General features: G+C 31.6%; 1 protein-coding gene across 1 annotated transcript in view; it reads left to right on the forward strand.

The window, feature by feature from the left end:
• The window catches only part of LOC112903956, a gene marked incomplete at its 3' end in the record, with an annotated part of 13,305 nt that extends 3,863 nt beyond the window's left edge, over positions 1-9,442 (forward strand). The window contains 1 exon segment of the mRNA XM_025977945.1: positions 8,972-9,442. Within this exon segment, the coding sequence (XP_025833730.1) occupies positions 8,972-9,193 (222 nt within the window).
• Between the last annotated feature and the right edge of the window lie 4,126 nt (positions 9,443-13,568).

Raw genomic sequence — 13,568 nt, forward strand, 5'->3', positions numbered from 1 at the left:
TTAGTTTTTAAAAATAATCGATTAATCGCAATAATCGATTGTTAAAAGTAATCGCCCAATTCGACAATAACTCATCTAATCTGTTTCGCCGATTCAGTCGGGTCATCGAGAAAAATGTCATAGACTTATCGGACTATCTTTTCTTTCAGTTTTTAATGATTATCGATCGATCGATTGTATCGGTAATTAGTTAATCTAACTAATAAATTATTACGATTAATCGCAATAATTTTCTCACAAATTTTGATCGATTTATAAATTTAATAATCTCTCAGCCGTAGTAATTCAATTTTATTTACATATAGGTAGAGTGACTTTAGATGTATCTATATATTACAATAAATTAATTAGAAATATATTTAGGTATCTGCTACATTTTAGGTCATTTTGCACCATCTAGAGAAATGATAGGTTTCACGCTTTTGTATTCTTATAATTTCTGAGTTGCTCCTAGTATTTTGGATTTTCTACCAACTTATCTTGGTAAATTTTATAGAAAAATTACTGTTATTTAGACTTTTACAGACCGTAATGGTACATATGCATATGTTGTACTTCTCTTATTTTATTATATAATTTTTATCACTTTTTATGATTGTACAGCGTAACCCTTTTTCACGAAAAGTAAGTCGAAAGATTTAATTTTTTTTATTTCTACAATCAACCTATTCGTTTAAGTAATTTTTGTCATTCTTCAAAAAAACCTATTCAAAATCGAGTTTATACACAATTAGCGAAAAGATATATTAAAAAATAAAAACTGGTCGCTTAAATTTAATTTTAAGTCAAAAGGAAAAATGTTTCAAAAGAAAACGGAAAATAACATCGAAAAATCGACCTTAATTTGCTAAAATCAGGTCTAGTCCATGTTTTCCCCACTAAAAAGGATAACCCACTGGACTATGTTCACTTTCATTCGCGCGTGGAGTACTTACTTATAGTTATTGTTTTATTTTTAAATTTTCTGTCCAAGCCATTAATTTTATGATTTGTACAATCTTCTTTATTCATTTATATCTACTTCGATTATTTTAGTTTTAAATTAAACAACTGAAAAATCACGCGAATACTGAAATGAGTTTTAATTCAAAGTAGGTATGGGCCTCGATACATTTTTATTGTGTTTACGGCATAAATGCTTTCCCAATTTGTCAAGGAGAAATAAAGGTTGTTTCTTGTTTTGCCGTGCTATCGGGTTTAACCGAGTCTACAATATTTTATCCGAATGGTGCGATACCGTATGCAAGGAATACGAACCAGTTATTGCTTCGGGCAGTGATAAGGAGAAGGCTAGACAAAGTTTTTAAGATTTCCGGAGTGATTTCGCATGTTGGTTCTTGTCTGTTATTATAACCTAATTGTTGAAATGGTGAATTTACATTGTTTAGTTTTTAGTGTTGTGACATTTAATAATTAGACTGATATTCTTATACACCATGTCCATTTAGTGCAGAGGAATTAGGCAGCTATTAGATGCAGAAATCGGTAAGGTAACATCGAAATTAAATCAATGACAATATCTATAAGGCTAGCTTAACTATTTCAATGTAATGTAGGTGGGATTTTTGTTATAATTTCACTGAAATTTATGCATAACTTGAACAAATTCATCGTTGGTAATATAATGTTGAATTGGTGTTTTCCATTTTATCGAATATAATGTTTACCTTTCGGCATTGTCAAGCAAGCAAGTGAAATCTAAACAAAACAAAATTCGTAAAATAGAAAATAGAAACATCAATTCGATATTAATGTCGGTGTTCTGCGTTCATTAAAAAAGAGTACAGAACGACTAGTCCTACGCCTCATGAGTATGTAATTAATACGCGCGTATTATGTATTTTTGTGCGCAAAAGTTGGCATTTCGCGAATATCTTATATTTATGGTCCTGAGGGGTATCAAATCAAAGGTACACGTGAAAATCCCAAAAACATCGAATGAGATTAGAGATGCATCGGAAATTTGTATAGTTAAACGTAATTCTTGTTCAGCAAAATGCTGAAAGAAATTTCTAAAAATTGCACAATACTCTATAAAGGTGTTTCCCAATTTTGTTGTAGGTAGCGATAGTGTTCTTTCTTGGTTCATCCTATTGGTACCTATACTAGATTTTTCAAGAAAGTGTATTTATATCGATAATGGAAAAAGATTCTGTTTTCGAAACATTTTATTTTTTAATTAATGATCAGCCGAACAATTGTCCACTGTAATTGATTGAAGTCCGAACAGTTATTAAAAATGACAAAAAGGCAAATAAGGCTTCATAATATCAAAGAAGCCGAATACAACTACAAGATGTTTTTTTTTCTTCGCTATGGTGGCTAGGTGATGCAATGTATGACATAAAAAATTTAAACGAAGGCAAATGATCAAAATTGTAAAAATTGTGTTGCTTTTTCGATCAGAATTGTTCAAATTACCGTTATTGGCAAAATTGGTAGGTACTCGAATAGCAGGAAATTGCAATTTTCCAGTAAGTTACTGAAAAATTGACTGACGATGAGAAGAAAAGAAAACGATATTTTTATTCTATTATTAATTAATTTTATTTCTTCTATTTTCGACATTTATTTTGAGATCCGCACAACTTATCGTAAAATAAATATATACAAAAGCAATAATAAGCTAGTGTTTGTTTTAAAATAGTATAGCATACCTATCACATGGGCTTTGTCGTCAAAATATAACGTATGCATATATATAATATATTTCAATAACGCCGGACGGTTTCACAACAATAAACGAAACGTCGTCATCGGACTTATAATACTGGTTGAGATCACAAATAATAATTAAAGATAGCCATTGTTGGAAAAACAAAGTACTGTTAGTCTGTTGTTGATACATCCGTGACATCTTTCATCGGAAGAGCACATGAGACTGTCACTGCAACGTCCTAGAAAGTGCATGGGACCCCCGCATCTTTCTCCTGGACCCTAGAAACAAAAAATTGAAATGTTAACCCTTTTAACTCCTTACGCTAAGACAAATTACAGTCCTTTTTATGCAATTAATATAGAGCTAGGGCTGCAACGTATAGAAGTAAATATTAGGAAGGGAGTCAGACAAGGATGCACACTGTCACCGCTAGTTTTTAATCTAGACATCTAGATCAACATCATTAAAGACAGTACAACTGTAGGGATAAATGTACAGGGGCAAAAGATAAGTATGCTTAGATTTGCAGATGGTATAGCAGTATTAGCATCTAGCAAGGAGGAGTTAGACATAGGTTTGAATAAAATGGGAGTGGTATTGACAAAACAGTACTGTATGAATATGAATAAAAGTAAAACAAAAATACTGGTATGCAAGGGAATAAAAAGCAGCGAAAGAGCGAATATAAAGACAGGAGACGAAAAATTAGAAGAAGTGGACGATTTTAGATATCTAGGAAGTCAGATAAGTCAGGACGGAAGGAGAAATAGGGATATAAAGCAGAGAATAGCGCAGGGTCGAGTCGCCTTCAATAAAAAGAAGTCACTTCTATGCTCGCGAACGGTTAATTTAGAAATTCGAAAAAGGTTGTTAAAGGTGTATATTTGGAGCATGGCACTGTACTGGTAGAAAACATGGACAGTGGGCGCGGTGGAAAAGAAAATGTCGGTTAATGGTCGGAAAATGTGGTGTTACCGGCGAATGATGAGGATACCGTGGATAGAGAAGGTTAGAAATGAAAAGGTATTAGAAAGAATAGGAGAAAAGATGACTCTATGGAAGTCAATAAAAAAAAGGCGAGATAGATTAGTAGGACACCTTCTCAGGCACGAAGGTCTAGTCAGAGACATATTAGAGGCAGAAACGGGAGTTAGGAGGGATAGAGGTAGACCTAGATTAGATTATTGCTCGCAAATAGTTAAGGATGGGGGATGTTCTAGTTTTAGGGAAATATGAAGATTAGCTCAGGATAGGAAAGAGTGCAGGTATGTGTCCAACCAGTCTTAGGATTGACGACCTTATGATGATGATGAAAGTGTACTAATTGTAAGAAATAACAAAATTCGTCCTTAAAATGAGTTTCCAAATTTTAAGTTTACCTCAAGTCGAGTCCTCTATAAGGGATAGCGTTAACATGAAAATAGGAGACGAAAAACTGGAAGAAGTAGATGGTTTATTTAGGGAATCAGATCTCAGGATGAAACCCGGCATCATTATCTGGTACCCGGCCGAATCCTTAAAAAAGGACAGGGCCGTTTTTGATTTCGAAAACCGAATATCACGTCAATTTCAACTAGCTGATTTCCACGCAATTTACTGTAAATATCACCATAATCGAAAGGTCATACGGGTTTACAATTTTTATGAGCGGTTTTTGCTGACCTACGCCCTAAATATGTTAATTTCACAATAACCCTTTTACTGATGAACAACTATTAACTTTTATTTTCATGTCTTTTGAAATTAAGCGTAGAATGCACTGATGTATGTGACCTACAAGATAAATAGACCATAGGTATATACAAGGACATTAAACACATCATTGTTTCGATTTTAACAATTGTATGGTTGTGATTATTTTAAATTGTCAAAATTTCGTATAAAATTGATTTAATAGCATAGAATTTAAAGTTTGATTCAGTTTGAGGATGACATAGTAAAAAGGTTGTATTTTCTAATTTGGCCGTTTTCTTTTGCGAATTGTATGATACATCAAATTTTATATAANTGTTTACATTCAATTAATTTTATTGTTGCTGTTTTTTCAATCGTTTTAGTATCAATTAAAGTTTTGCCCGTGTGGACATAAACTTTGGCTAATTTTTGAACGGAGAGGTTGAAGTTCTCTATTATGACTTTTTTCTTAATCTGCCCAATAACTCAAGTTAACACGGGATTCTTTTTTAATGTAGAGTAGAATTCTGAATATCCTAATCCTGGTAATACGAAATTCGTTTTATCCGAATGAGATGTAAAATAATTTCTCCGTTTTAACCGAAATAGTTTAAAAAAATCCCTCGCATTATTCGAAATAAAAGTAAGTGTGTTCTGTGGGAGATTACTCAAGCATGTTTACTAGAGTCATTGTTATTTATGTAATTTTAGTCTTTAATTTATCCAAATTTTCGATTATTCCAATTCACATGGGTCAATATTATTTCTGATAGTTGGGATGACTTCTGCTTTACACGTATACTTTGATACCAAATTTAAAATTGGTACATGCAGAGAATACAATTTTCCATGCAAATTTATTTTCCTCATTTGATCCCCTCGGGGTTTCGGTTATCGCAAAATCCACGAAAAAATAGTGAATGGAAAGTATCGTATTGTTAGAGGAGACAGCTGCATAAAATTTCATTAGAAACATAGCCACCCTAGAAATACCCTAGATATAAAGCGTCATAATTATTGTAATAATTGGGTAGGAGGTTTATTACAAAAACTAGATAAGTATTTTTGTCAACACCAATTTTTAATTAGTAAAATCTAATTTAATAGACTCGCGCGCAATCAGCAGGTACTTTACCTTATTTTTACCGATTTTCAGATAACGCCGCTTTTATTTTATTTATTTGTCATGGTTTATTATATGATTAAATCAACCACTTTATTACAATTCAAATTGGTACATATATTATTTGTGATTTTTAAAAACTAGCGGTGTTTTCCTTTGTGAGATATTTAATTTAGCCTCAATTATTATTTATTTGACTTGATTAATTATTGATTTCTACGAATGGTAATAATAATATTTTGATATCCTAAATTAACCAGTTGTGGACCTAATACCAATGCAGGTACTACAGACCTAAAGTAAATAGAGAAATTTTATCTGTAGCAAAAAACCGCGCAATATTTGTAATTTGTACTTCTAAAATTGTGGAAGTGTACATATGTTCTTGGAGACAAAACATTTAAACTTTCCTTTAATCATTGTCTTTTCGTGTGAAGAACCACAATATATTTTTTTTGACTCCAAAGATTATCATCAAATTACATACGTCAAATAAGAAAATTCGGGGGTTTTACCTAAACATAAACTTGCGTAAAGAGTTTTATTATCATTAGATTCCATTAAAATTTATTGTTGTAGACACACGATGAAACAAAGAGAAATGCGATGTTTCAGATGTTTTATTGTGCCAATAAACATTTATGTTTGAAACATATATCTGTTGCGTATTTTCTGCGTCTGCATACTAATTTTATTTTTCGTTCTAAATTTTCTTCACTTTTATTAATCGCAGAACATGAGGGATAAAGGTTTTTCCAAACACTGCTTTAAATATTTGGGTGTATAGATCAAAAAATTGTCCAAAAACTAAGAATTTATCTTTTATGTTTAAAAAGAAAAAAACATAATTCAGTCGAAATAAATGAGAACTGTGAAAGGTTTTAGTAAAGTATTACGTTGTAGTAGGTACAAAAGATGCTTTTGTTTTTTATTAATTTCTTCGGAGCAAAAGTTTAAACTTAAACTCCAGATTTGAATATTGCCAATGTGGATTTTGGAATTTGTTTTGCTCTCTTTTTGGGCATACCTATAGTTGAGACGTTTAAAATTGGCATAGTCTGCAATAAAACTGTCCCATTTACTTATTTCTTTCAACTTACTAACTAGACTAAAGCGGTTACCGACAGAACGCCTACCTTTACTCATGACAAACGTTGCAGGGAATATCGTAAACATAGAAAAGAGATGTCAGGTAGGAGTTGCAGCGGACACTAATAAAGAAAAAATTACACCAATTAATGTAAAACAGAAAGAGATGCAGACAAGCAAAATTTGAGCATGTTGCAGCATCGGACTTTAAAAGAAGTTCGACATTTTCAGGAATTTAGGAAAACAAATACTCTTGTTTAAAGAAATAATTTCCACCAGGCAGACATAAAGTCGACCCTAATCTTTTGCATACGTAAGCAACCTACAACCTTTGCACAGCTTACTATTATTCGGTTATCTCTTTTCACTTTGGCTATACTACTCATGAAGCACTTCCTAACTAAACAAGGGCGTGTTCAAAACGCAGCAAGAGGAAACAAGAAAGAAGATACGTTCATTCTCAAAGATATTTTATTTCGGACTTCGCCCATTTTGATCGTCCTAACTATACCTACTGTGTACTGTACCCACTAAATACTAATAGTACGGACGTTTTTAGTTTTTGGATTTATTGACGCTGCAAGGTATATCTCGATTCTGTTCGTTAGTAGTAAACAAATATTTATTTATCCTATAAGCAGTTCTCCACTAAATTATATTTTTTAAAAATTGACGCCTTATAGATAATGAGTTGTGAGTAAAATTTGCTCTTTGTTTGTTATTAGCAAAATTCCGAAGGTTTGTATTTGGTTTTCGAACTATATTAGCCAATAAATACGTAAATGTGATAAATGAAGAAGCATCAGAAATAAGATATAGGTATGTAAATTCGTCCTTGGAATCATTAAAACATTGGAACCATTCCAATAAGCACATGTGGATGGTAACATACTTATTAAAAGCAATTTTGAATTGTATGCTCAACATTCCAGTTTTAATTTATATGTGAACGAAACTGGAGGAGCTTTGAAATTAATTTTAAGACGTTTAGCAGTTTGCATTGTGTGCTTACCTCACACAAATTTTTGTTACACAGGTTTATGATGATGATAATTCGATACATTTTATCGATAGGTTTAAATAAGATCTCTTGCCCACTAAAGTTGGTCAAGTTAGTAACCTGTCCTGAAATGAATGTGGTTTAAACCCATTTAGTAAAATTTCAATTTCAATAAAAAATATACCTGATACATTACGGTTTATTGATTCATTACCTATCAGAACATTAGGCACCAAAGGAATCTAACGCTTGTTTTAAAATATTTTTTGTTCCACATACGTTGCAAAATGTATGCCGGAAACTGAAATTTTGATTTTCAAACTCATTACAAATTAGTTATTTTGTGTACATAAAAAAGTATTTTAATTTTAACAAAACTTTTTGCGTATTGACGTACGCGTGCAAATAAGAGGCTAAACGATTCTGGTCATGTAATCCTTGGAAAATAATTAACTGAGTTTTCTACCTATAATGAGTGCATTCAGTTTTATTTTTAACAAAGTATTTATACTGTTGTTGATTTAGAATTTTATTAATGAGAAACAAATAAGTCAAAAATCAGTTGCGAAAAAGAAGGGGATTTGGTCGAGGGCGTGAACAGAAGTTCGAGTTGTTTGGGGAGAAAAAACTTGGAGGTTAAAGGTCATAATTGGTTTATTTTCAATTTTATATTAATGCTTTGGGATAATTTTGGTAAATAAGGAGCGCGGCTAATTCTTTTTGTAACTATGAGAGGAAATTGGTAAATTTTTTTGTGACATGCTACTAATGACAAGGCAATAGGTTGCGTTGACGCAATTTGAGTTATGTGTTTCAAGTTGGGCGTGAAACTGTTGAATGCCATGCACGCGTCATGAATTTTGGCTATTTTGAGAACAATAACCGCCAACAAGGGCACTCTTTTTCTCCTTAAAAATTTCGACTTATTACGAAAACTAACATCACAAATATTATTTGATTAATAATATAATTGTTATTATTTATATACGTACCTACTACAGTTGTTGATAGCGTTAATTTTTTAACTCAAACACTTACGCCAAAAAATTGCGGCCACTGTCATAACATAACACTTTTATTTAGTTATTAACTTATATCCCTATTTATAATTTCCGAAAAAATTGTCGAATGGAACCCACGACGTAGCTACCCCTACGTGGTAGATACGTAAGCAAAAAGAACAAAAAAGTTCAAAGTTCAATTAAAGATTATTTAAGTCTCGTAATTCCATTCGAAGCATTTTTTTTCTGTTATCATTAAAACGGTTTTAATAATTGATAAGCATCAAATTTCGCTGTAAATAAAAGTTTTCTGTGAACGAAGATGTTTTTAATAAAACAGATGAAAAAAGCCCTGCGTTCCTTTATTAAGTTTGGGTTTGTCGTCTCCTAGTTTTTATTATTAACAGGTAGTTGTTTAATTGTAGAATGGTGGCACAGAAGCCATTAGCCAAGGACGTGTTGGTAGACGCAAGAATTCTGGAAAATTGAGATCCAGCGACGTTTCGGCTGTTTCTAAAAACACGTCAGCGAAAAAGAATTCCGACATCGAAGAACGTTCTGCGACCAAAATACAAGCAGGTGTAAGAGGGTTCCTAGTTAGAAGACGCTTCAAAAAGGATAAGACTAACACGCCAGAATCTTCGTAGTAAAAGCACGTTTGAGTTGAAGTCGAAGTTTAACCTGTCTTATCTACAATAGAAAATTTAGAGGACTGGTGAATATTTTATCTATTAGGTATTCACAAATTAAGGCAGGTTTTACTTCTGTTTTTCTTCTTTTTAATGAAATAATTGTGATTGTTTCACTTTCATTATACCAAAAATTATTAAAATGATTACACACATATATATATATTACTACATATACGTATATTTACACGTGTATTAAAGATATTCGTATGTCGTCACTCTAAGTATTATCTCTCTATTAACCCCTTAACTATTGTCGTAGGGAGTATTATTATGTATGTTATGATTATTATTATTGTGTGTATTAGATTTTGCACTCAAGAAGATCCATTTTATAAAGGAATGGATTGGCAATTGTTAATTGAAAAATGACGTGTTGACCGAAATAAATATTACTTTTGATCCTCGTCGTTCTTGTGATGCAGTTTAAAAAGCGCTATTCTTAATTAACTGTTAACGAAATTGAAGTTGAGCGTAATAAAAATTATTGCCGTTTAAACGAGGGAAGTAAATTGGAGTAAACTTGAGTTAAGTACGGTGTCGTTAAAAGTGTTTATTGCTTGTATTAACAACGCGTGATTTTTATGAATGACAATCACGTTGTAANTATTTAATGAACCGTTTAAAGAGAGTAGCTGGATGGCTACAAAAAATAGTTTAAAAAACTTCAGGTCAGTTGTGTTTAGATATTTCGCAATCACATAAAATTGGGCAGTAATTTTCTTATGTACTCTCATATTAAAGTAAGTACCAGGTACTTAGTGTTACTTCTTGATATTTCCTGCACGAACAAAATATAAAATTCACGGAGAATTTTTGGCAATTTATTACAAATAAATGTCTCATTAAAGGTGTTTAGTAACTAAAACCGATTTGTTCCTGTTTCGTCACCTTACCTATTTTACACCTGTCCGCACGTAATAATTTCTTCCCGATTCGTCACCTGACTACCTGAAATAAACCAGGTAGGTACGTCGAAATTACTACCCAGATAAATTATTTACCTAAGTATTAAATTATTTTAATCAATCTTTCTTCACACTTATTCTAGGCTTAGGACTGGCAAAAACAAAACAGTAAAACTTAAAAGTTAAAACAATGTTATATTTTAGGGTGTTTAAAGATTTTTCCTACGTCCGCGGTCGTTAAATATACACAAAAAATTAATTTATCTTTCAGGCTTCGTCGGAGAGTAGAGGACTTAATTAATCATATTTAACAATAAAACTTAATTTTCATAAATTGTAATGTTATATCATTTTTCAATAGTTGCTCTAAGACAGCTTCTACGCTAGCACCTACAATGGTATACATTTTCCTTCAGTATTGTTTTTATATTATTATATTATAATATTGTGAATCATTATAAAAGATTTTCGTGACTTATGTTAGAGTGACTCTTTCCTATTCTATTATTTAAAAGCGCGATAGCGAAAGAGTAGGTGATCAAACAGGAATGCATTTTTCGTAGGTGACGAAGCAGGAAAAGAAAAGGTGGATTCAGATAAATTTTTATGTGACGAAACAGGAATTGACGAAACAAAAAAATGCCCTTAAACCTACCCGAGATCCCATATTAATTAAGACTGGGCAAATTTCCCGATTAATCGATTAATAAGCGATTATTTTAGTTTTTAAAAATAATCGATTAATCGCAATAATCGATTGTTAAAAGTAATCGCCCAATTCGACAATAACTCATCTAATCTGTTTCGCCGATTCAGTCGGGTCATCGAGAAAAATGTCATAGACTTATCGGACTATCTTTTCTTTCAGTTTTTAATGATTATCGATCGATCGATTGTATCGGTAATTAGTTAATCTAACTAATAAATTATTACGATTAATCGCAATAATTTTCTCACAAATTTTGATCGATTTATAAATTTAATAATCTCTCAGCCGTAGTAATTCAATTTTATTTACATATAGGTAGAGTGNAAATAAGGCTTCATAATATCAAAGAAGCCGAATACAACTACAAGATGTTTTTTTTTCTTCGCTATGGTGGCTAGGTGATGCAATGTATGACATAATCTTATTTTATTATATAATTTTTATCACTTTTTATGATTGTACAGCGTAACCCTTTTTCACGAAAAGTAAGTCGAAAGATTTAATTTTTTTTATTTCTACAATCAACCTATTCGTTTAAGTAATTTTTGTCATTCTTCAAAAAAACCTATTCAAAATCGAGTTTATACACAATTAGCGAAAAGATATATTAAAAAATAAAAACTGGTCGCTTAAATTTAATTTTAAGTCAAAAGGAAAAATGTTTCAAAAGAAAACGGAAAATAACATCGAAAAATCGACCTTAATTTGCTAAAATCAGGTCTAGTCCATGTTTTCCCCACTAAAAAGGATAACCCACTGGACTATGTTCACTTTCATTCGCGCGTGGAGTACTTACTTATAGTTATTGTTTTATTTTTAAATTTTCTGTCCAAGCCATTAATTTTATGATTTGTACAATCTTCTTTATTCATTTATATCTACTTCGATTATTTTAGTTTTAAATTAAACAACTGAAAAATCACGCGAATACTGAAATGAGTTTTAATTCAAAGTAGGTATGGGCCTCGATACATTTTTATTGTGTTTACGGCATAAATGCTTTCCCAATTTGTCAAGGAGAAATAAAGGTTGTTTCTTGTTTTGCCGTGCTATCGGGTTTAACCGAGTCTACAATATTTTATCCGAATGGTGCGATACCGTATGCAAGGAATACGAACCAGTTATTGCTTCGGGCAGTGATAAGGAGAAGGCTAGACAAAGTTTTTAAGATTTCCGGAGTGATTTCGCATGTTGGTTCTTGTCTGTTATTATAACCTAATTGTTGAAATGGTGAATTTACATTGTTTAGTTTTTAGTGTTGTGACATTTAATAATTAGACTGATATTCTTATACACCATGTCCATTTAGTGCAGAGGAATTAGGCAGCTATTAGATGCAGAAATCGGTAAGGTAACATCGAAATTAAATCAATGACAATATCTATAAGGCTAGCTTAACTATTTCAATGTAATGTAGGTGGGATTTTTGTTATAATTTCACTGAAATTTATGCATAACTTGAACAAATTCATCGTTGGTAATATAATGTTGAATTGGTGTTTTCCATTTTATCGAATATAATGTTTACCTTTCGGCATTGTCAAGCAAGCAAGTGAAATCTAAACAAAACAAAATTCGTAAAATAGAAAATAGAAACATCAATTCGATATTAATGTCGGTGTTCTGCGTTCATTAAAAAAGAGTACAGAACGACTAGTCCTACGCCTCATGAGTATGTAATTAATACGCGCGTATTATGTATTTTTGTGCGCAAAAGTTGGCATTTCGCGAATATCTTATATTTATGGTCCTGAGGGGTATCAAATCAAAGGTACACGTGAAAATCCCAAAAACATCGAATGAGATTAGAGATGCATCGGAAATTTGTATAGTTAAACGTAATTCTTGTTCAGCAAAATGCTGAAAGAAATTTCTAAAAATTGCACAATACTCTATAAAGGTGTTTCCCAATTTTGTTGTAGGTAGCGATAGTGTTCTTTCTTGGTTCATCCTATTGGTACCTATACTAGATTTTTCAAGAAAGTGTATTTATATCGATAATGGAAAAAGATTCTGTTTTCGAAACATTTTATTTTTTAATTAATGATCAGCCGAACAATTGTCCACTGTAATTGATTGAAGTCCGAACAGTTATTAAAAATGACAAAAAGGCAAATAAGGCTTCATAATATCAAAGAAGCCGAATACAACTACAAGATGTTTTTTTTTCTTCGCTATGGTGGCTAGGTGATGCAATGTATGACATAAAAAATTTAAACGAAGGCAAATGATCAAAATTGTAAAAATTGTGTTGCTTTTTCGATCAGAATTGTTCAAATTACCGTTATTGGCAAAATTGGTAGGTACTCGAATAGCAGGAAATTGCAATTTTCCAGTAAGTTACTGAAAAATTGACTGACGATGAGAAGAAAAGAAAACGATATTTTTATTCTATTATTAATTAATTTTATTTCTTCTATTTTCGACATTTATTTTGAGATCCGCACAACTTATCGTAAAATAAATATATACAAAAGCAATAATAAGCTAGTGTTTGTTTTAAAATAGTATAGCATACCTATCACATGGGCTTTGTCGTCAAAATATAACGTATGCATATATATAATATATTTCAATAACGCCGGACGGTTTCACAACAATAAACGAAACGTCGTCATCGGACTTATAATACTGGTTGAGATCACAAATAATAATTAAAGATAGCCATTGTTGGAAAAACAAAGTACTGTTAGTCTGTTGTTGATACATCCGTGAC

This window comes from Agrilus planipennis, unplaced genomic scaffold (assembly GCF_000699045.2).
Source record: "Agrilus planipennis isolate EAB-ADULT unplaced genomic scaffold, Apla_2.0 scaffold34, whole genome shotgun sequence".
NCBI classification, from domain to species: Eukaryota; Metazoa; Arthropoda; class Insecta; order Coleoptera; family Buprestidae; genus Agrilus; species Agrilus planipennis.